Source organism: Podarcis liolepis (assembly GCF_965112155.1).
Source record: "Podarcis liolepis genome assembly, chromosome: 3".
Classification (NCBI taxonomy): domain Eukaryota; kingdom Metazoa; phylum Chordata; class Lepidosauria; order Squamata; family Lacertidae; genus Podarcis; species Podarcis liolepis.
Window position 1 is genome coordinate 64,479,603 of NC_139557.1, and position 26,473 is coordinate 64,506,075.

The 26,473-nt window shown below is 41.3% G+C and overlaps 2 protein-coding genes across 3 annotated transcripts in view; one reads left to right on the forward strand and one right to left on the reverse strand.

Annotated features, from left to right (window-relative positions):
* VTA1 (vesicle trafficking 1) overlaps nucleotides 1-25,800 on the forward strand; it is a 31,871-nt gene extending 6,071 nt beyond the window's left edge. For both annotated transcript variants that reach the window (XM_083496289.1, XM_083496288.1), the window contains exons 2-8: nucleotides 4,150-4,244; nucleotides 6,583-6,710; nucleotides 7,369-7,444; nucleotides 15,569-15,674; nucleotides 17,031-17,198; nucleotides 18,738-18,818; nucleotides 24,684-25,800. In XM_083496289.1, coding sequence (XP_083352415.1) covers nucleotides 4,150-4,244; nucleotides 6,583-6,710; nucleotides 7,369-7,444; nucleotides 15,569-15,674; nucleotides 17,031-17,198; nucleotides 18,738-18,818; nucleotides 24,684-24,829 — 800 coding nt within the window. In that variant the 3' untranslated portion in view covers nucleotides 24,830-25,800. The remainder of the gene's footprint in view (nucleotides 1-4,149; nucleotides 4,245-6,582; nucleotides 6,711-7,368; nucleotides 7,445-15,568; nucleotides 15,675-17,030; nucleotides 17,199-18,737; nucleotides 18,819-24,683) is intronic.
* The window catches only part of LOC310703734 (craniofacial development protein 2-like), a 609,970-nt gene that overhangs the window by 434,322 nt on the left and 149,175 nt on the right, over nucleotides 1-26,473 (reverse strand). The gene's annotated exons all lie outside the window — the stretch shown is intronic.

Sequence of the window (26,473 nt, forward strand, 5' to 3'; positions counted from 1 at the left end):
TCAATCCTAAAAAAAGGTCAGTAACTTTGGCTGGCCCTTACGCGTGTTCACTTTATCAAATCTGGCTGTCTTAATGTAAGTGCTTAATGTAAGTGCTGCAAGAGCAGACCTTCTGATTTTTCGAGTGACTGTGTATCATTTTTCAGATCATGAGCCATTATTGTCAGTAGTTGTGGTTTGCCCTGTGCATTCTCTTGGGTTCCGCATGGAGAATAGAAGTTGTAGGTATGATGGAGAGCTGAAGATGGTTGCTTTTTGAAGTATAGTTAAATTCTGTCCACCTTATCAATTAGAATGACTTGCAAAACTTCATTTATAGTAGCACATATAACTCGTTTTTTTCAAATGTGTTGTAAAACAAGCTGCTGTATTCAGAGAACAGCATGTTCTTAGTTCATAGTTCATAGCTCGCAAACTGCATATGCAAGTTATTTGATGCAGTTTCAAACACTACCCTGTCCCTCAACAGCATATAATTAATTGTGGCCAGGGCAGACTGGTACCTACAGTCATAGAATGGTGGGACATGAAGTGAATTCCAGTTTCTCTCAGAGATCATTGTGCCACCCTCCTTGCACTGCCTGTGAAAGGACAATTTGATATCTTTGTGCCACGTTTGCTCCACATTCTTTCAGTATATATTTATAGAGATGTGCAGGTCACCCAGAATAAGTGATGGTGAACTTCAGCCCTTGAATTAATTGCCAGGGAGATTAAAAAATTGTTGTTTAGTGCTTAATTAGATAAAGTAACAGGATATAGAGAAAACCCATTGTGCGCAGAAAGGGCTTGTGTCACATATTGGGTGGGGGTGCTCATTGTTTGGGCGTCACTTGATCTCCATCCCTCAAGAATGTAGGGGGACAGATCCGGGAGAAACAAATGAAACCCCCCTGTGAGTTTCAATGTACCCTGTGTCTTGAAGGCATTACATTTTGTTTCCTAGCCTCTGGAACTGACTCCAGTGATGTAGAGTGTGAATGTAGAAAGAGGCATTGTAATGGTCTGAAGTTACTGCATAACTTGTATTAGATGTTTTGGAGAGGGACATCCAGAAGGGAGATCGTCAGGAGGCGCTGTCATTTTTGGCAATTTTTTTGTGCAACGTAGTTTACCCTAAAAGTCAGTGTGGCGTTGATAAGTTGATGACTTCAGGTTTTAAGTTACAGTGAGTTGTGAAAATGTTTCTCTGCACCACCAACCCGGCAGGGCAGAAAATGCTCCAGGAACAAGTGTGCATCAGATTTGTTTCATTATTCATTACTTATGTTTATTCTCTAGAATAATGTTTGCTCATTTGGGAAATAAACTGTTTTAAGAACTCGTCAGCCAACTGTTAAAAGATAAAATCTATCCAGATTGTTGTGATTTCTCTCAGACTTTCTTTTAGTGTTCAGTGTGTGTAAACTCTTTAGCAGCAGTTGGAACAGCTTTCCACACGTAGGCAGTATCAGCACATTACTAAAGCAGCACATAGATCTTGAGATCTTAGTTCTTAAAAATCAAATTTTATGACATTGGCCAAACCTAGATTGCTTGCTAGGATCATGACTGCTACGCCACTTGTTCCAAAGCACTCCCAATATGAGGATTTCGATGAAGGGTATGTTTTGGAAGCTGCAAATAGTTGTCAAAGCGAATCTGTGGCTAACACGTACTAATGTTAATAAATTCATTAAAAAATATTGCCATGACAAAACAAGGGTTTGACAATGTTTGTTGTATAACATTTCTTTTTAACCCGCTGGTCACTAATGCAGAGCATACTAGTTAAGATGTTTAATCTTGCCACTTCAGTGCTTGAGTAGCAAATTGAGATATATATTGTTTGCTTTTGAACATGCGCTTGCCAAGTGTTCATGTCTCTCACAATATTGGAACACAGTCAAGTGAAACACAGTTGAATGACTAGATTGACAAACATTCTGTAACCTTTGTTTTAACATTAAATGAAGCCAAGAATGGTCTGAGAGCAAGCAAGCACAGTATATGCTGGCTATAAGATTATTATTATTATTATTATTATTATTATTATTATTTCCTAAGTAATAAGCATGTGTATTTTAAAGCTTTTTCCAATTTTCAGTGTTTTGATTTTGTACAATACTTTGTTTTGTATGCAAGCACTTCTTAATTGTTGGGGGGTTTTTCCCCAAAACAAAATCATGTTTTGTAACCATTACTTAAAATGCTATTGTTTTGGAATGTTTAAAAGGAATGGCTTGGGAACAAGTACCTTAAAGGTAACCCTCACCTGCTCTCAGATGAACCCGTCTTGACTTCAAGATCACATCAAAGATGCTGCTCTAAGTCCAAACCCCACCCCAGCAGCTGAAGTAAGGCAGTGATGAGAGACAAGGCCTTTTCAGTTTATGGCATACCTTAGGAATTCACTTACCTGGTGCCATCCTTATTTTCCTTTGAGTGCCAGGTGACAATCATATTTACTAAGACTTTATTGTCTAATGCTGGAATTTTAAACTACAGTAGACGCTCGGGTTGCGAATGTGATCCGTGCGGGATGCACATTCACAACCCGTGTCTGTGCACGCGCGGGTTGCGATTCGGCGCTTCTGTGCATGCGTGACCACTGAAACCCAGAAGTAACCCGTTCCGGTACTTCCAGGTTTCGGTGGTCCGCAACCTGAAAAAACGCAACCTGAAGCAGCTGTAACCCGAGGTATGACTGTTCTCTCTGTGATTAATTATATCTTTTTATGAGTTTGTGACTTCTCTAAATTGCTTTGAGAACTACAGCTGAAGAGTGGTTAACGGATAACTTAAGTAGAAATAAAAACTGATTTCTTAAAATGGTTTAAAATTTAATGTTAAGTTTTAGTTCCATGGTATTAGAACTGTGTTCTACTCAGGCTAATTTTTATACGTTGGAGTCCAGAGCAGCTCCTTTTTCTATGGTATTTTATTATTTATTATTATTATTGCTCCTAGGAAACGTGGCTGAATGCAAGAGTTTGTCTTTAAGTTGCCAAAACATATTTTTTAGAAAAACATGCTGGTTTGAAATCAGCCTTCCTGATTTTACTTCATAAATGCAAAGTAGGTTTTGTAAAGTATTTTAAAGTTGAAACACCCGTGGTTTCAGCTTATATGTTCTGAGGCACTGCGTATATTCATCATCCCTGGGCATAATTTCATTTCTTTACATCATCCCTGAGCATAATTTCATTTCTTGTTCAAAATCATGCCAGCGGAAACTGTCACTCCAGTCATTTGCCACTATCTTGAAGAGTTTCTTCAGCAGCAGCTGAACAAAGATGAGTGGTGGTAACACTACAGATAGTAGTACCATGTGAGGTATGGAGCATACTTCAGTCACCTGCTTTGGCCACTTCGGAGTGCTCTGAATTAAGAAGAGAGGGTGAGAAATACTCCTTGAGAAAGCTAGGCAGCTCAATATACTGCAGTGTTGCCTGCCCTCTTTTTGTCCTGCTCTCACTGACTACTTCACTTGCTCACCCCCTCCATTTCTTTTTTTCACTTTGTCCTACTCAGGATGTTTCAGCTAACCTTCCAGAAGTAGGGCATTCCATAAATTTGGAACATCTACTGAGAACATGGCTGGGATACAAATAGCTTCATTAGATATGCTCTAGGATTCGGGCTTTTCCACTGGGGTTTTTATTTGTTCCCTTGAGCAAACAGCAGGCTGTTACACAAACTGTTTTGGAAGCTCCTTCTAGCTTCAGAGGTTTGCCATGCGACATGACACACAACGGATGGGTTGAGAAGAGCTTTTGTGTTGAGAAATATATGCTGAATCCCATGGGGAAGCAAAACTAGTTGCACAGTTGTTTGGATTCAGGTACCTGTTTTGCTTTTAAATCTCACTGAGGTACAGGAGATAGTACAGTGGTACCTCTGGTTAAGAACTTAATTCGTTCTGGAGGTCTCTTCTTAACCTGAAACTGTTCTTAATCTGAAGCACCACTTTAGCTAATGGGGCCTCCCGCTGCTGCCGCACCGCCACCACGCAATTTCTGTTCTCATCCTGAAGCAAAGTTCTTAACCCCAGGTACTATTTCTGGGTTAGTAGAGTCTGTAACCTGAAGCATATGTAACCTGAAGAGTATGTAACCCGAGGTACCACTGTATTTATTAGTGACATTCATTAAGCTTTATTTTTTACAGGCCGTTTGTATGCTATGCAGACAGGTATGAAGATTGATAGTAAAAACCCAGAGTGTCGCAAATTTTTATGCAAACTCATGGATCAACTTGAAGCTGTAAGTAGTTTTGTTGCTGTATTGTTAATTTTTGGCACTTGTATATAAAGATTTCATGGAGAATAAATTGACCATAATGCTAGTGAATGCTAAGATCACACTTAACAAATGCAGTGCACAACTAATCAGGCCTAATATAGCATTGTATGTTGATAGTATTATTTACTGCAGTAAGGTTTAAATTTGACTGCTAGATATCTCACATAGTTCTTGTATTGTTACATTCTGGCTCAGCTTCGATTACCCTACAAACCATCATTTGGAGTATTGATGCTTCAATATTACAAGAAAGTCTCATTGAAACCAGTGAGACTTGATTCAGAGTAACTCTGGTTAGTATAGGGCTGTGGGAGTGTGTGCTGCCTCCTTTGCATCCTTGATAAACAAGGGAAGAGGCAAGGGATGAATATGAAGTACATGAGGCCATGACATGTTCCCAATCCTTAATTCAAAGAAACAGAATGTGATCTAAACTGCCCACTGTGTGCTGCCAGTTTATAGATGTCTGGCCTCTAAATTTTGTTTCTGTACTACTTGCAAAATAGACTGCCCTCCCAATGTTTTCTGTACACTCTTGGCAGCTCAGGAAATATAAGGGTAGTCTAATATCCTTGGTTTTTGTTTTGTAAGACGAAACTAAGGTTTCTTTAAATGCCAACAGTAAGTCTATTCAGGAGCCCTAAATCCACCTGTTGTAACTGTAACAGTGTTATTTACTTTGCTGATTTTATTAGGAAACCTGAAGCTTCTTGTACTCTGTAACATCTTTGAAATGAGGTCTTTGAATCGCAATGCACTGCTTGACTAAGCATTACCGTAAATCTTCAGGTCACTAGAGCAGTTAGTTTGAATCAGGGACTCTCATTTCATTAGCTCTTTATTCATATTAAATGTTGCAATCTGAATTACAGGAGGCAACTATTGAGTCCTATTGACCTTCCCTGCCTGTGACACAGGTTATGAGTTATATAGTGTTGACTCTTTATACAAAGTTTTATTAAGTGCGGGTTAGGGAGGCAAAAGCGTCGTAGAACTTTTAGAAATCTGAACTGTGGCAGCTTAGCCACAGTCTGACTCTGTGGCACAGTATGTTGTTGTTTGAAAATCCTGAATATGTTTTGCTTCATATTTTTTTAAGGTTCCTAGTTTTCATGGTTATGGATAAAGTTTAAAAACATTAGGCAATAAAAAAAAACCCAGAGTGAGGATGAATGGTGATGACTGGTACTTGGTGACTGCATGGTGCCTATCCTTTACAAGCACTGCTTCCTTTGTAGCATGTGCTTTATTCCTTAGTTTGCAATGTATATTCAGTTGCTAAAAATATATTCCCCAACACTCCACATGCCCCCCCCCACCGAATAGATTGCACAAATAAAAATATTTGCTTAATGCTGTGAGGAGCTCTCCCACATAAGAAATTTGGAATGAGTGTGTGTTACACATCACCACTAATTTTCTGCCAATAACACTTGATAATGTTGATCTACATGGTTAGCAACACTTAAAAGAGTTGCAGCAAGTACCAGAAGTCTCTTCTTGGTGGCCTCCCCGTGTCAGGAGTAATTTGTTCAGATAGTGGCAGAAATATAGCCAGATCAAATGGGGGATGAGGGGCTATTGTAACTTTTTGTGCTTTTGTCTTGTGAACTGCCCTGAGATCTTCAGATGAAGGGTGCTATATGAATTTAAATAGACAGACAGACAGACAGACAGACAGACAGATATGGCATGGGGCTCAGTTAGCTATAAGAACAATGAGTGAGAAAAGGGCAACAAGTTTAATGGTTCTCACTGAGCTAAGAGACCCGTGTGTGTGTTGTATGTAGGTCAAGGATCAAATAGTAGAAAACTTTCCCAAGGAAAAAATTATAGTTTTCTATAAACAGAAAACTAGCATGTCAAGGAATCATCTAGGCTAGAACTCTTCTCTTAACACCTTCCTTTCTTTGTGGAGGGATTTTTCTCTACGGAAGAGCATTCAGATATGCAAGTTCTTACCTACTCTCTGAGGTGGCATAGCCATTTACCAATTTACTGGATGCTAAATCAAGGACTAATAGGAAATCTCTATATTGGCACCCTCCACAGAACAGGGAAGCAGAGGGAACATGCAAACATATGGCTAACTTGTATTGACAGGAAAGGTGTTTAGAGAACAGAGTTAGTCTTATTTTCTCATTGAAGACATACAGTAGCATGATTGAATCTGAGAGTGCTTGCAGCTGTGTTGGTGGCTTCAGGCTATACGTTTGAGAATTAAGAATCTAGAATATGCCCTTGCAGTTTCATTTCTCTGGCCTAGTAAATAACCAAATATATCTTTAAATTTTCTCAGACAAAGAAGCAGTTGGGTGATAATGAAGCTATTACTCAGGAAATAGTTGGCTGTGCCCATGTGGAGAATTATGCACTGAAAATGTTTCTTTATGCAGATAATGAAGACCGAGCTGGGCAATTTCACAAGTAAGTGGGGGGAAAGAGGCAATGTATACGGTAACACCTAATTGAAATAAATATAAAATTGAAGCAAAGTAGTAAAAAGGGACCCCTGACAATTAGGTCCAGTCGTGACCGACTCTGGGGTTGCGGTGCTCATCTCACTTTATTGGCCGAGGGAGCCGGGTCCTGTGGCCAGCATGACTAAGCCGCTTCTGGCGAACCAGAGCAGCGCATGAAAATGCCATTTACCTTCCCGCCGGAGTGGTACCTATTTATCTACTTGCACTTTGATGTGCTTTTGAACTGCTAGGTTGGCAGGAGCAGGGACCGAGCAACGGGAGCTCACCCCGTCGTGGGGATTTGAACCGCCGACCTTCAGATCGGCAAGTACTAGGCTCTGTGGTTTAACCCACAGCGCCAGGCAAAGTAACCTTGCAGTTAAATATAAAACAATTGACCAGTGTATGCTCATTTATTTATATGATGCAGAAGATCTGTTGGTCTGAATGATCAAGGTTGCAGAAAAAGGTTGTAAGCATTGGGGAGTGGGGTGGCCATCTGTTGTCCTCTGTGGTAAAGTAATGCCTTCTTTCACGTGCAAATATCTAAAAAAGATTCATTTTTGTTTTGTTTTTAATCTCACGGAGAAATTCTAATTGTTTCCCTCCCCCCTCCCCCCCAGAAACATGATCAAGTCTTTTTATACCGCAAGTCTTCTAATAGATGTCCTGACTGTGTTTGGAGAACTAACAGATGAGGTAAGTTACACGGTTAAGCAGTATATGTCATTAATTGCATGAAATAGAGAAACAGATTTTTGTTTCTAGTCCAGCTAAACTTAGTCGTGACTAAAACTCATTCAGAGCAATAAGACTTCAGTTAGCTGTGACTAACTTGTTCCATTTGCTTCTGTTGCACATAGTCACAAGGTAGTTTTTTCTGTATTGTTGCTTTTCTGTGTTAAAATATAGTCCAGGATCCATAATTATTTTGCCTCAGGTTCAGGAATGCCAGTAGGATTTTTGACTTTGAAGAGCAGATCTTTGGATTACAAAATGCCTTTGGAAGTTTTCTGAGTTACACACAAGTTTGCTATATGACTTTGGGATCAGCAGTCTGAGAAACAGAAGCCATGAAGTCCACTCGGCTGCACAGAACTTGCACAGTTCTTAGGATCCCAGTTTACTATTTTCTTCACAGAATAGCAGCTGCTAATTGCAGTTTTTACAGTAGCTTTGAATAGAACTGAAAAGTAGCAGAGTTTAGCATTCAGAGTTAGCGGCATTCAGATGGTTTAAAGTAAGGGAAAGAAGAAAACCAGCATTCTGCACACTTCTCATTTGGTATATAAAATTGGAGGAAATGGCGGAATTAAGGAACTAAATGAAATGGATCAAAATGAAATTTTTAGTTCTTAATGATACTGTTTTGCTTTTTCAAAAGAAATTAAAAATCTTAAGTAGGTAGCTGAGAATCCAGTTATCTTTGAAAAATATAACTATGATCAACTAAACCGAGATCTCAATTCATACTAGCTTTGATTTTAAGCCAAAGACCCTCATTTCTCTAACCAGGTACAGTGGTACCCCGCAAGACGAACGCCTCGCGAGACGAAAAACTCTCAAAACGAAAGGTTTTTTCGTTTTCGAGTTGCCTCGCAAGACGAATCTCCCTATGGGCTTGCTTCGCAAAACGAAGCTTGCCCCGGGGACAGCGGGTCTTCTCTTTTGAAGCAAGGGGCGGCGGGGAGATCGCTTCTCCCCACCGCCCCTTGCTTCAAAAGAGGTCCGGGGGCAGCGGGAAGCGCTTCCCGCTGCCCCCGGACCTCTTTTGAAGCAAGCGGCTGCGCTTCTCCCCGCAGCCGCTTGCTTCAAAAGAGGTCCCGGACCTCTTTTGAAGCAAGCGGCTGCGGGGAGATCGCTTCTCCCCACCGCCCCTTGCTTCAAAAGAGGTCCGGGGGCAGCGGGAAGCGCTTCCCGCTGCCCCCGGACCTCTTTTGAAGCAAGGGGCTGCAGGGAGATCGCTTCTCCCGGTGCTTCGAAGCCGGGCGGGGGGGCGGGAACACCTGCCCCAGCCACCCCGCTTCGGAACGCTGCTCCGAAGAGGGGGGGGGCGGGAACACCTGCCCCAGCCGCCGGGCTTCGTAGCGCTGCTGCGAAGCCGGGCGGGGGGGGGCGGGAACACCTGCCCCAGCTACCCCGCTTCGGAAGGCTGCTTCGAAGCGGGGGGGGGCGGGAACACCTGCCCCAGCCGCCGGGCTTCGTAGCGCTGCTGCGAAGCCGGGCGGGGGGCGGGAACACCTGCCCCAGCCACCCCGCTTCGGAACGCTGCTCCGAAGCGGGGTGGGGGGGCGGGAACACCTGCCCCAGCCGCCGGGCTTCGTAGCGCTGCTGTGAAGCCGGGGGGGCGGGAACACCTGCCCCAGCCGCCGGGCTTCGTAGCGCTGCTGTGAAGCCGGGCAGGGGGCGGGAACACCTGCCCCAGCCACCCCGCTTCGGAACGCTGCTCCGAAGCGAGGTGGGGGGGGCGGGAACACCTGCCCCAGCCACCGGGCTTCGTAGCGCTGCTGCGAAGCCGGGCGGGGGGCGGGAACACCTTCTGAAGGCGGGCGGGGGGCGAAAGTCTTTGTCCCCCCTGCCTGCCTTCCCAGGGGCTTTTAAATCGCCCCGGACAGCGGAGAAGTCCTCCGCTGTCCCAGGGTTTTTTAAAATGCTGGGGGTGGGAAGAAAAGCCCTTGTCCCCCCCCCCCCCAGCCTTCAGAAGAGGTCCGGGGACAGACTGTCCCCGGACCTGGTCTGAAGGCGGTTTCCCTAGGAACGCATTAATTGATTTTCAATGCATTCCTATGGGAAACCGTGCATCGCAAGACGAAAAAACCGCAAGACGAAGAGACTTGCGGAACGAATTAATTTTGTCTTGCGAGGCACCACTGTATAATTTTATATTTATTTAGGTGTTGTTTTAGCCCTGAAGGACTCAAGGCAACAGGGGCGGGGGCAGGGTATTTAGGAAAGGGTCTTGTATTCTGTATTGTCAAGTCAGTTAATAGTTTTGGTTATCTTTTTATCATGTTAAGTGTACTCAGCTTTTTGAAGTGAGCCATCATTTATACATTTGTTTATCTATTGCATTTGTGAATTTTCCTTCCATCTTGCAGAGCCCAGGGCAACGTATAAAGAATAGAACTGCAAGATACATCTAATAAATAAACATAAATAACCAAATAGAACTAGAATATATCCATACGATCAGGGCAGTAAAAACACACATAATACCTAACAGCTGCAGATTGGTTTAACCCATCTAACTTCATTTGTATAAACTTAGGTAAAAAGAAATTACTTCAGCTGATGTCTAGTCAAAGCAAGGAGGACGTGTATCTCAAGTAGGAAGGCCTTCCAAATAAACGTTAAAATTGTACAGGCGTTTTGATTGTCCTGTAGTTGATCTTACACTAGTTATATGTGAAAATGAATTGTAATGGAGTGGAATGCACTTCTTAATAGCTATTGGATCACTGAGAAATATAGTCCTCTGCAAGGGACAATACAGACGTAAAATACACTTGTGATTCAGGAACTGGGAACAAACAGTGGGATCTTGTGCTGGGACTAGAGGGCCTTATATCTAACCTGGACTAGCATTATTGACAAGAGATGAAATTTGCATAAGAAAAGGGCCAAAGTGCAGTAGTGTGTTCAGCAGTATGGCTCCACTATTGGTTGCCCCAGGGAATAGTTGGGGGAGTATTGGGATGAGAAGCTAAGATACTTCTTTTTACTGCCAGCTACTTCTGTTCCCCCATTAAAAACTGCTTGTCTTCAGAAGAATTAGACCCGTAAATCTTTAAATATGTTAGGAGAAATGTTATGAGTGTATTTTAAAATAATATGCCATAGACATTCACTGCTGTTAACCCTGTAAGCATTGTTACTTATATAAGAAATAGGATCATTTCATAACCATTGGTCACCATTAGGACTATTCTCTAGAAGGTCCCATTTGAGACACTAACTCTTAAAAAGTTGATGAAGATCCAGATATCATATATTGTACAATAAGCCTTGGGTACTTAAGGTAAAAGGCTGTTACTGCCTTGTGCAAAGTGGTAGATTTAGTTGATGAAAGGGCCTAGAGATCCAGGAAAAACATGGCAGCTAAGTTGATCGTATGTTAAGAATGGCAGATGTGTCAGATCATGCTCTAGGCATGTTGTTGTTTTTTTAACAAAACAAAATAATTTAGCCACACTTTTGCTGGAAGATCTCTGAGATTGTAAAGGAGGGTTTGGAGGCTTGCATGCAACTTGTGCCTATTAAGCAACCCATCCCTGGTTTTAAATAACTGGGGTAAATATAATTTGAGCAACTTCTCAAGGCAGATTTCTTATTTAAACAAAGGCTCTTTATTTTGGCTGAACAGGATTAGAGTTAAGTATGCCTAATAAAAGGGGGAAAATGGAAACCATCATGAAGACTACTTTAAAATAAAGATGTGTGCCAGCTCCCTAGTTAATTTCTCTTGCTTACACATGTTCACCAGGAGGTTTAGTCCGAGGCATGCTGGAACAGATAAATTCTAAACAAGATGTTCCATTTTCTGGCATGTCCTTTGGAAAATAAATTTGAAGGAATTGTGCAAAATGGTCAAAATTAAGAGGCCCGGATGGAAAAATATGTCAGAAATGTTGAAAGCCTTGTTCAGAAGTATAAAATTCATAAAGCTGGTGTAGGCGAATTTCAAAGCTAGTCAAAGGGGTTCTGGAATGACTATAAAATTAGTTAACCGCATGTTAAAGTAATTCACATCCCAGAAGCAGGATACATGAACTTGCTGTAATTTATGAAAAAGGCCTCCAGCTCTGAGATTGAAGAGCCCCCCCCCTTTTTAAACGAAAATCCTAACATATCTTGACAAAAACCAGAGTAAGAAATCAAAATGGTTAGCATAAGTACATTGTAATAATTTCCCGCTAGAAAATGTTTTGGTGGTAGAATACTGCCTATTGCAGCTAATTTATAGTACATGCTTGTAAACTAGCTAAATCGTAACATTATTTTGCACATTCAGAAAATATGTATCAGTAAACTAGTCTCTTCATTCAATGCCTCTCTGAGGTTAGAAGGATGATTCCCATTGAGATTCAAAGTCATGACCTTCCCTCCTCAGCAGCTACAAATGTTCCAAGGAGCAAATAACCCAGCATCCGTAAGAACTAGGCTGCATTCCTGTTATTGTGACTGTTTCCTGTTAAGACGTATTTTGGAAAGAACCAGCTCATGGAGAGTAGAAATTAGAGAAAACTAATAAGCTTCGGTATTAAGTGCTACAGAACAGTGAGAGCAAAGAGAAAAGAGAGGGAAGGTTCAGAAATGTTTTCCTTGTGTCCAGTGTTGATTATTGGATAGTTAGCAGTATGTTGCAAGCCCTGAAGTGCTGAACTAAAAAACAACTATTTATCAGAAGCAATTAGTAGTTGTTGAAGGTATTAATGGGGAGGCCGGGATGCAGGGAAGCCCATCTCGGGAGCTCATTCTATTGGGCTTTATCAAAGCAATACCTATTTCAGCTTCCCAAGTGTTGAGTCAGAGTGTGAAACAAGCCAACCAACCTATGGCAGTCATTTAAGAAAAAGTACTTCACAAATATGTTGTTATTTAAGAGACTTGGACCTAGAGAGGAACCAATGGAAGGGGTATAGAAAAAGGTGTTTTTTCTCGTGCTAGCAGCCTCCACCCCAAAAAGCCTCTCCTAGGAGTCAAGAAACAGTTCCTGAATGGGGTGGGCTGTGATTCAAAAGGAGGGGATGATAATTGAAAATGGGGCAAAGGCACCTTCCCTAAGTGGGAGCCTCCTTAAATAAAAACATGTGAAGTTACGATTTTCAGACAAGTCCTGTAGGCTGTTTCTAATTTGGACTGAAGATTTGGGAGGCTGAAAAACATATTGTCTTGATAAAGAATGAAGCCCTGAAATTGGCGTCTATGCATTTTTCCCCCTAGTCACACTTTTAGCAACTCACAATTCTAGCTAGTTTCTTTCCCAGCACTTTAGATTCCCGCCCCCCCCCCCCAGCCACCTTCTGCCAGTTCTTCTCTGGCTCCAAGCCAATAAGCGCAACATTGCTAAAAGCAACAATTCCACTGTCAAGTAAAAACCCTGAAGGATGTTCCAGATGTTTATGTGGAAGGCACCAAGGACTTGGTTTGTACATACCGTATTTTTCGTCCCATAGGACGCACCTATTTTTTTGGGGGGGGGGAAATAAAGGGGAAAAAAATTCCCTTTATTTCCCCCCCAAAACCAGGTCGGGGAAACCGAACCAGGTTGAGGAACAGCGGGATGGCGGCGCTGCACCTCCCTGCTGTCCCCCAAGCTTGTGGGGCTGGCCAATGTCGGCCTGGCGCGCGGGGCGCTCTGCGTCTTGCGCACCGGGCGGCAGGCTGCTATCTGCAGCGTGGGGAGCCCTGTGGGGAACTCCTGCAGGGCTCCCCACGCTGCGGATGTCTGCCCAGCGCGAGGGGCGCTCTGCTTCAGGGCGCCCCTCGCGCCGGGCGGCAGGCTCCTATCCTCAGCGTGGGGAGCCCTGCGGGAAACTCCTGCAGGGCTCCCCACGCTGCGGATGTCTGCCCGGCGCGAGGGGCGCTCTGCTTCAGGGTTGCCTAGGCTGCAGATGTCTTCCTGAAGCCTGGAGAGCAAGAGGGGTCGGTGTGCACCGACCCCTCTCGCTCTCCAAGCTTCAGCGAAAGCCTGCATTCGCCCCATAGGATGCACCCAGATTTCCCCTTCATTTTTGGAGGGGAAAAAGCGCGTCCTATAGGGCGAAAAATACGGTACGTGCTCAACACTTGGTGACTGCAGCATAAATGAAAGAACTATTGTACATAAAGCACCACAATCAGATCACCAAGGCTTCGATCATTTTTAGTGAAATCAGTATAGACATACAAGCAGTAAGTTATCGAGTTGTTGAAGCATCATGGGATATAAATACAAGATGGACAAGTCTATTTCGTCTTTTCATGGCTTGTATTATGTTGTCACTTACAGATTACATGTTTTAGAACAAATCTGTAGGTTCACTCTATAGATTTGTTCTAAAACATCCAGTCTGTTTTGGCAGGCATTAATACCAAAGTTATTTCTTAAGAAAACAGCAGAAACCTAAGTCTCTTCACATCCAGATCCTAGCACTTATATTCTAGCAACCCTCTCCTATAGTAGTTATTAAGCACCTTCCATGGACTTTAACACCAAAACTCGTTTTATAATTTTTATATAACAAAGTATTTTATGCGGTAAATTGCTCTTTTAGCTACAGAAAATGTCTCTATAGAATAGGCCTATGCTAGATTACGGTGTTGGAAACATCAAGAAGCAATCAACATAGACCGAAGTTATAAAGTTTCTGGTTTTATAAAATGTGCTTTGACATTTGTTTTGAAATGTAGGAAAAATACACTATCCAGGAAACACTAGGTACAGAGAAATCCCATTGGCAGCCATTTCTAAGTTATACTGGATTGAGCCTTTGACTGCAAGTCTAAATAGGAAACATTGAGATAACAGGATCCAACCGCCCCCTGCTCAATACAGAATCTGCAATGCAGGAGGCATCTACAGCATCCCTGACAGTTAGTCCATCCAGTGTTCAACACTCTATCAGTCTTTAATGTCTTACAGGAAGGAAGGGGAGAAATGATTTTCTGAAGCTATTTGCTGTATTGTATTTCTGTTTTTTTTCATTCTGGTGTTTGCTGTTTTGTGATGTTATGTTCATATTGCATAGAATTGGTTATCTCGTGGATGGCAGAGGTGTCCAGGCAAGTAATGCTAGTTCCCTTGCAGCTCAGAGACAGGGAACACCTCCCCTCCTATTTAGGCTCAGTATGTTTCCTGTATCAGTTTGGAGCACCTCCTGCTAGTTACCTCTTTATCCTAATATTTATCCTAATAATAATCAGGAATATTTTCCTGATTATTTGCTCTCTCTGTCCTCCTCCCCTGTTATATTCTCTTTCATTGTTTAACAGTTGTCAAACAAATAAACCATTTTTGCCCTCCCCGTCTTTTCTCTCCCGACTCCTGGCAGACCAAAATGGCTTTTTTAATGCCTATAGTCCTCACAGTGAGCGACACCTTGCCAGCTTCACAATCCAAAGCACCACCTATTAAATTAAAGGCCTAGCAAGGGTGTGGGACGTACTCAGTAGCCACAGTCAGTTCCCAGTCACTGGAATCTTCTGCCTCTGACGTGGCTGCCATTTTTATCCGCAAACAACCCTGAGGAGGAAACTTCCCAAGGCACCTGTGGAGGTGCTTTCTTGGTGACCAGCCGCGGCCCTATTGCTGACAACATGGCTGTGGTCCCTTGCTCCATAGTCTGCCCCCACCCCTCCATAGTAGCCCAGCTCTATGAGAATATCTGCTTTCTGTGCAAGGGCCTTGCTTCAGGCACAGTAGCCCAGTCTCCATTTGAAAACAGGAACTGTTATTCTCAAATGAGGAACCTGTAGAAGGTCTTCTGTTGAATGTGGGTGTTTCCTGTCTCCGAGCTCCAAGCACTACCCTGGTAATCTTTGAACAAGTACCATTTATGGTAAGAACAACTATTCCTTTTTATGTTTCCTTTAACACTTTTGCCAGAAAGTTGGAATATAAAATGCCTTAAATTAATTAAAGAAAGAAAAATCCATTTCTGTGGAAAGCATGAATAAGAAGGTCTATCAGAAGGATTTGTACCAGTGGGTTCTAGCAAAGTGGTATAACTCTAAATATTTAGAGTTTAAATCTTTCTTATCCTTGTATTATTTTGCAGCCCCAAGCTTCCCCATACTAAGAAATCAAATAATTTAATAATAAATGTCTTCTTTATTTTGTAGAATGTTCAACACAGAAAATATGCCAGGTGGAAGGCAGCATATATTCATAACTGTCTAAAGAATGGAGAAACACCACAATCTGGACCTACTGGAATGGAAGGGGAATGTGAGTAACTATTTTGTGATATCGAATATTGCTTACAGTTTTGATTTATCTTTAAAGTAAACATCTTACATTTAAATGATGCAAGAAGTGCAAGCAGAAATTCTGCATAATTATTCAATGTAAAGTCAGTCCCACTTTCCAGTGTTTAGGTCAGTAGATGCAAAGGTGCTAATATGACTGAGAAGTATTAATCTTCCACTTCATTTTCTTTTATTGCATATGCTGGGCAATGCAGAAGAGGAGGGTTGCCATCCTTTCCTCTCTTGTTAATGATTTCATCTGTTTATACTCTAGTTGGCCCTAGTTACATTATCTTTGCTGGTTTTATTGATTTTCTTGGCTTGAGAGAAAACTGCTGAGCGTTTTGCACATTTAATTTTAATAGCATTAAAAATATTCTGTTAGAATCATTAGACGGTTGTCTTTGCTGTCTTGGAAAACATTTTTGACCATAGACCTGTGTCTGAATGTTTACTCCTTTTAAAAAAAAAAAAAGCATTGATATTTAAAATACTCTAGATTACCTGTTTTCTTTTTTGCTGTTGTGTTTATGTGCTATTTTTACTTTATCTGTAGGATAACAACTGGTAAAATCATATTTAAAAGCTGTTCATATACAGTAGTTCCATTTTACGTGTCACATAACCCAGAAGGTTTAGGGTCTCTTTAGTGCCAAAGTTCGTATGGAAATGTATTTGTACTCCAAAATACCCAAAGAACGTCTCATAATTCTTGCTTTGTGCATTTGGGAAAGAAAAGCAGCATTGTTTAAGTGTACTGGAGGACTTCCCCCATTCCTTTCTGCTTGCTCACTTTCTTCTCTTCTGCAAGTGGAAAAAGTCAGTCTTGAAACAGAATGAAACTAACTTTCTGTATCTTGACAAAATTCCATGTTTTCTAAAAGTGTTATTCTCCCTGTAATTCTTGAAAACCATATTGTAAATATTTGCACTGTGACATGGCACTCTATATCTGGTTTTGTTCTGGGACTTATTGAAGCACTTCGCTATGCCCTAGCATAGCATCTTATTCCCTGGGGACATATGTTCAATTAAAATAATCATAGTGATATTAGTCTTTCATAGTGCAGTGTTAGAGAGTGCTTTTGGTACAGATGATGAATGTTGATCCTCTGTACCTCAAGTCATCTGTTAGCCTAAACTTTGCCTTCACACTCTTCTACATGGAATAGAGCATATAATCTTCCAGGGCGGTTCTTTTGTTTATCCTGCCAGTGATCTTGTAAAGACATTGATTTGCAGGCAGTGGTATGAAATATGTATAAATTTGCAAGTAATTTCACTGCTGTTTAATGGGGTGGGGAAAATCAACATGCCTCTGTTCTTTACCTACAAGATGATGAAAATGAAGAGGTTGGGTCCCCTGCTCCATTGAACCCAGGATCTCACTCACCTTCTGCGTTTGAATCAAGCGATGTGCCCACAAGCAACTACACAGGCATACAAATCCCACCCGGTGCGCATGCTCCAGCTAACACTCCTGCTGAAGTGCCTCATAGCACAGGTAATGTTGTTTACATATGTTCAGACCCATTAGTCTCATTTGTTAGATTTCGTCAAATGTGTAATACAGTCGTACCTTGGAAGTCGAACAGCTTAGTTCCTGAACGTTTTGGCTCCTGAACGTCACAAACCAGGAAGTGACTGTTCCGGTTTGCAAACTTTGCCTTGGAAGCTGAACATCCAACGGGGTTTCCGCAGCTTCCAGTTGGCTGCAGGACCTTCCTGCAGCAGCCAATCAGAAGCCATGCTTTGGTTTTCGAACATTTTGGAAGTCAAACGGACTTCCGGAATGGATTCCTTTAGACTTCCAAGGTACGACTGTAATTTACAGCTTAAGTGAAGTTGAGCAGTATAAAATTAAAAGAGCAATGATATTATATAAAACAATATACGACACCATATTAGTTATAGATGTTCTTCACAATTTTTTTTCAAATCAACTTTATGTTACTGGTCTATAATACTTTTCTTGCTTGCCTATTAATCCTCTGCCATAAAATAAAATTAGGTTATCAATTAAGCAAAGGTAACCACAAGAACAACCAGAGGCAAAAGGTTTGTATGCATTTGATGGTGGTATACTGACACTTGAATTGCATGGTTTGGATCCAAAGACCTGTGCAACTATTTCTGCACATGTTGTATTTTTTGAACAGCAGCTACTCATGCTACACAGAAAGCTGCAACTCAATATACTTTTAAGAAATGGTTTGTGATAGGACAAGAGGTTTTCCTATTCATAGAGGAAAAACTCACAAATCCTACTGGCCACACCCAAGACCTTAGCCATGCTTAAAGAAAGTAACTCTTTGCATCTTGGCCTACAAGTCCTATTTTTTCTTTTTCTTTTATACATATGAAAGGAAAGGTTTGGCAACAGAGATGTGGATTTTCTTGGGGGAAATGTAATCGGAAGGTTTGCCGTAGCCAAAAGCAAGGTTAAATTAAACACTGGTACGTCTGAAAAAATAAAATAACATCATCTTGACTTTGTATGTTTAAACAAATTTAGGGATGGAAAATTTGAAATGCCCATATATAAACACTAAGGCTGTAATCTTACGCACACTTACTTAGGAGTAAGCACAGCTGAGCAGTGGGATTTCTTCTGAGTAAATATGCTAGGGCTCACTATTAGCATTGTGAGTTGGTAAGAATGTTGTTGTGGCTTTTTAAAACATTCACTTTGGTTCTAACAAAGAGGATCTCTTAATTTCCTTCCAGTTTTCTTTCAACATAGTAAAGTGGTCTTAGACCAGAGATTTCTGACCCTTGTGGAGCCAAAGGAAGGCTGTTCAGATGGTCCCTTGAACTTAGTTCTATAAATTTGTTCACCACAGAATGTTGTGTGCACCTACCGTGTGTTATTTTTATGAATCCCAGAAGGCTGGTGTTAAGATATCTATATGGGGCTATTATTCCAAATTGGTCTGGAAAAATAATATCCTCACAGCGAATCTGTGAAGTCAAATGGGAAGACAAATGATTTGCAAATGTTGATATAAATACACAAATCTCTTATCTCTTTTGTTACTCACAGGTGTAACAAGCAGTACAATTCAACCCACACCTCAGAATATTCCTATAGTAGATCCTTCGCTTTATAATGTCCAACCTACAGGTAAGCCCCACCCCCCGTGATTTGCATAATTCAAAAAGGATTGGCTGCAGGCTCTGTTAAAACAGAGTTTCATACCTAAAGCTAGAAGCACATCTATTTACTTGAAAGCAAGTCTTGCTGAGTCCAGTGAAATCTACTCACAAGTAAGAGTATTTAAGATTATAACCATCATTATAATCTTGAATCGGGAATTCAAGTTACGTTTGCAGAGTAGCAAAAGTCTTGCCCATGTAACTGAAAATACTCCTTGGACTAGACATTCCAGCTTGTGCCTGAGAGGTAATGTGTTATGAAAGTGGCCTTGCAGGAATAATAATATGTGAAAGCATATTTTTTTAGAAATATAACCACCCCCACCACTGTAGACCTTGGATATTCGGTAATTTTACAGCTAACTGAGGAGTATGTTTTCAAATACTTTCTCAGAACAAGCCTCTGTGTCCTGTGGACTATAAAAATGAGGAGAGGATGAAGGGCGCCAGCATTGAAAAATTGGCTGAGGCTAAAATTCTTCCTTTAACCACTGTTAAGTATAGGTTAAAGGCTGCCCTATTGTACAGGCATCAGAATTGGCCTATCAACTTTGCATTGTCTGCCTGCTAGTTCATACTAAATGTTTAATTTGCCAAGTTATTAACCAGAATCAGACTGTTGATACTGTGTTGCCATTATTTTTGTTTGACTAGGAAACTAGGGCTGGTGAAATTATGTGCCGCAGAGTTTCTCTACTAACCTTTCTCCAAGAACAGCCATTCTGTGGGTGTGGCGTAAAGCTGCCCAGCAATAATGTGCTGACAAAATAATGCATAGGCAGACAGATGTGATTTGGGGGACTAGGGTTGTCTAGCTATACAAGAACTATTGCTGCAATCATTTTTGTAACTGGCATGCAATCCCTTGCACTTTAATTCCATATACGTATACTGTTACGTGCTGAGTTCTACAATCTGAACCCCACTCCATAATCTCCCATTCACCAATAGGAAGTAGTTTTTATTTCTCTTTGTGCAAAGCACCTTCAGCAATATATCCTTGTGTGTTTTTATTCAATGTGATAATGCAGTAATTATTGCTATTGTACCATCAATGCTCACGGTGCTTTTACACAGCACAAAAGGCATGTCCCTGCCCATAAATTTTACAGCCTATAATTTGATACAGAGGAACAGAAAGGGAGGAAAGTAAAGACAGGGGTAAGCAGGAAAAGAATGCCTTATTTCAGTTACATGTACTTAGGCTTGGTTACAGTAGAGTATTTAGGGGGTTGTGCTAACGGCATCGCTGAACAGATGGGACTTGAAAGAACACTCAAAGTGTCCTGGGATGGAGTTCCAAGCAGAAGAGGCAGCAAAAGGAGGGTGGGGTCATTTGAGGGTGATGGAGCTGGAGTGAAGGTCATAGGCATGGGTGTATATGGACTATACAAACATGTGTACCTGGAAAATCAGGAACTGGGTTTACAAAAGGGCATTGGATATCAGGTATTGATCTGGATTTGTGCATCTAGCACTTGAGACGATGCACGCAATTCTCTTAATGGATCAGATGACGTGGGTTGTAGCTTCAAAAGCTTATGTCCCAGCAATTTAAAAAATAATAATAATTAAGGTACCACATGACTCTGTTTGCAGCCACAGATAAATGTAACTACTGTTCTGGAATAAAAGTATGCTTTTCAAGCAAATTCTGAAATCTCAGAGGAGATGTGAAGCCAGTTTTTAAATAGGTACAAGTTTTGTCAGACACCAGTTTTCATTTTAAAAAGCTTTCCTTCTTTGTTAGCCTAATTTCTTTATCCCTGATCTAAATGCATTTTCAGTTTCCATATCAGGTCCTTAACTGCCTAGCTGAAAGATTCATATTTGGTGGAAGTTAACTCTGCACTGTCACATTTCAAGTAATGAATATAACTACTATACCAATATTATCCTTGGATTTGAAGAGAGCCTGGCTTCTTTCAGGCTGCATAAAGCACAGCTTCACCCATGTGTCAATATTTTTGGTATTTCAGAATTTAGTCCTTTCAAATGATGCAGATTTAAAAGCAGCAAGCATGTAAGCTAACTTTCTAAATGTTCATTTTTTTGAAATAACTCCAGTTTTCTCTCCCTTTCATTTACAAATATTATAAACCCTTTCCTGAAATGTTGCTATAATGGTATCTGAAGTGGGCCTCAATAATAATAAATAAGGCCTGTTGCCAACAGAACATGTAATAGAGTAGGTACTGTAAAAATAAGATTAGATTGGTTAATTTAGGCTTTGTTCCAGAAAATCAGTTGAATACTGGACTGATGCCTTGGCTGTTTTCTAAAAGAATGATTTTCAAGTTGCTTTTGGCATCATAATATGAAAAAACAAAATGTCCTCAAGATGGTCTTTGGGGTAATTTGTTCTTGCTGTGTTTTTCAAAAGGAGGAGAGGTCACTATTGACTAAATGTTAAATGTGAACTTCAACAGTCATCAGTTTGTGCACGTCACAGTTGGAACTGCGTTAGTATTTTAAATTAGGAAAGTAATATAAGTCCTGTGTGTTCAGCATTGAACTTAGTCTGTTTGACAGTGATTGAGTATTTTACACAATAATTAGTGTAACATTTAATGCTCTGATAGAATGGCTAGTTTATAGTCCATGCATTTGCCCTATGGCCTTAATGTGTGGATTCTGAATTTGGCTAACCCACCCTAGGATGACCTGGGGAAATCCTGTTCCACCCTGGATCCTGTCCAAAATTAGTTCAAGGGTAGGGCTAATGTTTGTTTAAGGTTTTCAAAAACCCTAATTCAACATGCATGTGTTAATTTAATGGGGTGCTCTTTCTCAAAGCAGCACCCTTAACCAGTCAGGGTTGATGCCTCCGCTGAACAGCTGTTCTAAAATTGAATCCTAGACAACACTCCAGACAAGCTTCTCTCAACCTTGGGTCCCCAGATGTTCTTGAACTACAACTCCCATCATCCTTGACCACCAGCCATGCTGGCTAGCAATGATGGGAGTTGTAGTCCAACAACATCTAGGAACCCAAGGTTGAGAAAGGCTGCTCTGAACAAACTTCACGAGCAAGTCTGCAGTCCCAAACACACTTAACTACTGAGTACCAGAGCAACCCCCCCCCCAGTCAAGGGAGTGGTGAGTGAGTTTGAATTAAACAGAGGTATATCTCTTCCCAGCCCTGCTGGCATCTACCAGCCACCATCTACAGGGTGACACCAGTGTGGCACACACTGGCACACACCTTTCCCTTCTGCCAGCAGAACGCTGGGACAGAAAACAGTGCAACCTGTGGGATCCCTGCTGGCAGCAACCAGCAACAAGCCCTGAAACAGAGTATACCAAGCATAGGGAGTTAGCCTGAGATCCATTGGATCCTGAGCCTTTCCTGCTGTTATCAAGTAACAGCATTGGGCCCAATCACTGCACCAACTCCAGGCTGGCATGCCTACTCTTCCCACCTCAGCCATTTTGCACAGCCATTGTTCCACCACTCTGTTCAGTCCCACCAGGCAGTATTCAGGATTAGGAATGCCCCCTAAACCTCATGTGGACTCATTGGACTTGTATCTGAGTAAACATGCCTAGGATTGTGATGTTTAGCAAAATACAGCAATTATTGAAATAAGAAACACCAGTTTTTAAAAGCAGCTGGCCTATGTAGACAACAGGCCAATTCTTTGAGCACCATACACATCGTGGATTTTTTGAAATATTTACCAATATTTGTCTGTGGTCAAACAAAAGATGGTGAATTGACATATATTTAACCAGTCAGTTTGTTGGCATGATTAGTTTGGTGGTGGGCATAGCTTTAAATTGTAAACTGTATGTATAAAATATTCTACCACATTTGAAGCAGTTTCCTGGGTGTAGTGTGTACATACAAAATACTATTTATTTTTTATAAAACATTTTGACCTGCCTTTGAGCGCAACACAGATCCTCCAAGGCAAATAGCATTCATAAATTAAACACAATACAATAAAAACACATGTGTACATAATACTGGAGACTTGCAGCTAGAACATACTGCTTCTGGTTCTTTATGTTCTGTCATAACCTCTTAAGATTGACTGGGATTGCTGCCTTAAATTTTCAAAATATGTGCCAGTTTTGAACTAAGGGCATACAGAGAGGTGCTGAGTCATCCTCTCAGGGGGCGTTCTTCAATATGAGTAGAATATTCTTTCCCTTGGAGACTTACCAAAGCTCAAATATGAGGATCTTCCAAAAGCTGTGTGAGATACTCTTTCAGCTGGTGGCTAGGACCAGGGCAATATAACTGCTGAAATTCAGGATTTGTAAAGGTGTTTTAACATGCTATTACTCATCTTAAGCCTTTGGAATGGGGCAAGCTACAAATCAAATAAAACTCTAGTGGGTTAGCGTGAGGAATACATCTTAAACTTCCAGGAGCAACAGCTGAAGGGGCTGCTGGAAGCTGTTTTCCAGTGGAGAGGGGGAGGTCCATTGATGGTGGCCTCTCCGGTTTAGTGGGAAGTGTTGTCTCTGTATCTGTGGTGGTGCTGCATAGACAGAGGGCCCAAAATGGAGCATTTCTCCTGGGCTGCATCTTGGAGGGCCTTGGTCCACCAGTCCAAAGCTTCCTTGTTCCCCAAAAGTACTGTAGTCCTAGGACAGGCATAGTTATTTCCCCTCCCATTAACATTGAAGGGAGGAATTTTAAAAGGCTGAATGGGGGAAAACAAAGGACAGAAAATCCACACACGTCTTTTGGCATGAGTTGGCCGAGCTTCAGAAGTGGCAATTTCTCTACCTTCAAATCTACCACCACCTTAAGATTGTTCTGTAAATCAGTATGCAGAATATACTTCACCATACCCTCTTGGTCTCCCTGACCACAGAACATCATAAAAGATAAACAGATTTTTCCCTCCGCCTACTCCTTTGGGTTGTTTGCCTTTGTTCCTGTTAATGCAGCCTCAGACACGGCAGCATTTGTTGGCATGCTGTTGGCAGATTTGTGAACATTTTGTGTTGTTGTAGTAGCTCAGCTAATAGTTAAGATAGAGGATTTGTGATCCAAAGTCAGGAATCTGCTGTTTCTTACTTTAGCTTATTTATGTAGGCTTGTTTCTTTGCCACTAACCACTTAATATTGCCATCTTTATTCAGGCAAGCATCAGCCCAAGGCCACTTACTTAACAATGAAACAAACAAAATGAAGCAGATTTTTTAAAAAATGGCTAAATACCACTCTGACAAAACAGGCCAGAGGATTTATTCCACCTTTCCTCTTACCTTCTGCTTTGTATCGTACTTTGTTGAGACATTAACAGTAACAAACTTTCACAAGTTTGCTCTGTCTGGAGAACTTGTATCATTTTATTACAAGTGAGCACCTCCCTGACATTTTCTTTTAATACAAATAGGCAGAAGTATATCATTCTATATTAAATTGCTGCTGCATTAAGTACATATTTGACACTGTTTAACCTGAGGACAGAAATGTGACGGTGTGCATATCTTGCATCAAGGAATGGGTGTATCTTGTAACAGGGGATGTTCCCGTATCTAGACAAATTACACCAAGGCGGCATGAATGGCCTTAGTTGTGTTCCAGGCTGGAGCGGGAGGGAAGGAAATGTAAGGTTAACGCATGAGACATTGTCCTTGTTTTTGTGCACATTGTAACATGATTACCCTTAACTGAGTGGCGTTTTTAAAAGCTTTCCTTAGTGGCTTCAGATAAAGGGCAAATCTCTCTCAAAGTATTGGCTTACTCATAAAGGGTATCAGACAACTTTAGCATTCACCATTGATATTTCCAAAGCATTTCAAGTGGTTAAGTAAATATGTGCATAATGTAGTGGCCTTGATTCTTAATCCTCTCTCTTGATTTTCACAGGGGAAATTCGTTTGAGTCCCGAAGACTTTGCCAAGGCCCAGAAATATTGCAAATATGCTGGCAGTGCTTTGCAATATGAAGATGTGAGCACTGCTGTGCAAAATCTACAGAAAGCCCTCAAGTTACTGACTACAGGCAGAGAATGATGCCTTTGTCCGCCGGATTCATGACTTGCGCTTCGAAAACTTGAACAGTCCATTACTCCTACCTTCAGCCTGTCGGGGAAACACGGTTGCACAAAAGCTTTTGATTTCTGTGACAAGAAAACAAAATGTGTGTCTCTGTTATCAGATCTTTCTGTAGTCTAGTCTGGAGCTACAGCCTGTCTTCATTTATTGGCAGAGAAACAAGAACCATCTGGGGACAGTGGTTTGAGCACGAGATGCCAAATTCTAAGCATTTCTTGTCCAATGTTGCAGAATGCCCCAACATTTGAGCTACTCAAAAAAAAAAAATACATTTAATTTTTATTTATTTTAAAATGAAAAGGGGGAGTTAGTGCTTTTGGAATTTGTCTGAAGTATAAAATAAAATAATTTGGAAATGCAGAAGGGTTTTAAAGTTCAGGTGATGATTTTGGAGCAGTATACCATAAGATTGTGATATGCCAAAAAGAGGCAGAAGGAGGCTTTTTTGAGGACTAGAAAGGTGTAGGGAGCTTTAAAGATACTTGAGGCAAAAGCATCTTAATGCTGTGTGATTCCAGCACTCATCAAAGCTCTATGCTGTACTTTGTTTCTGGTTTCTTTCCCCTTTGTACGGTTTATTTCATGTATGAAGATAAAAGGAATCAAAGGAAAGATGTGTCTGAAGTCCAAAAGCCGGCTGCATCCTGAACTTTGAGACTATTTGTGTTCTGAATCTTAGAAAGAGGCCATTGCTATAACGAAGTATCTGGATTTGCTGTTATTTGGGTTTGGGGGTATTTTTATTTGCATCTGTAGCCAGATGGGGAAATTGCTACATAAATTTAAGTTTTCAACTAATAGTAGATTGTAGACTCCATTAAAGCATCTTGCACCCTTTACATGTGGTGTTGCATTACTCATATAATGTTAACAGGTGTCTATGCTTGTTTAATAAGGAATAAAAGCCTTTTAGTATCAAATGCACTAAATCGCTAGTCTTAGTTTTAGTCCTGTGTATTTTCTACATAATGGGATAGGGGGTGCATCGGATTCAGCTGAGGCCCGATTCAGATCAGGTGTACTCGGAGGGCCTTGGATGAGTCAGGTACACATAGCCACAGATCAGCGTGAATTGGATTGGATGGCCCAAAGCTTTCTTTAGTCGCCAGGTGGGACATTGGGCAGGCAAGTTGGGAAATCACACAAAAGGCGACCTACTTGATCAGTGGCTGCATCTTCCCAAGAGAATGTAGGCCTGTCAGCACTGCTCTCCTCCATGCCTGATGCACCACCCCATAGGATCCACTCAGTGGCTGTTGAATGGAGGCATCAACCCTTGATCATTTTGGTTGATCCAGGTTCAGATCAGCAGGTTCAGACTTAGAAGCTTAATAACTTTTTGAAAGGAATAATCAGCTCAAGGCTAGAGCTGCAGTCTTGCCTGGAAGCAGGGTATTTAGTTAAATCTATCAGTGTATATTATACTAGACTTTCCCAATATATTCAGACATTTATATTCCACAAGGTGTTTAGGCTCCATTAAACTAGAACCAATCCATAATATGTTCGAACTCAGCAATCATTTGCATGTGCAGGAAGAACACCCATGTGCTGGGAGGGAGCAGGCGTGTCCATTTCTTTTATCCATCACTTGCCCATGCA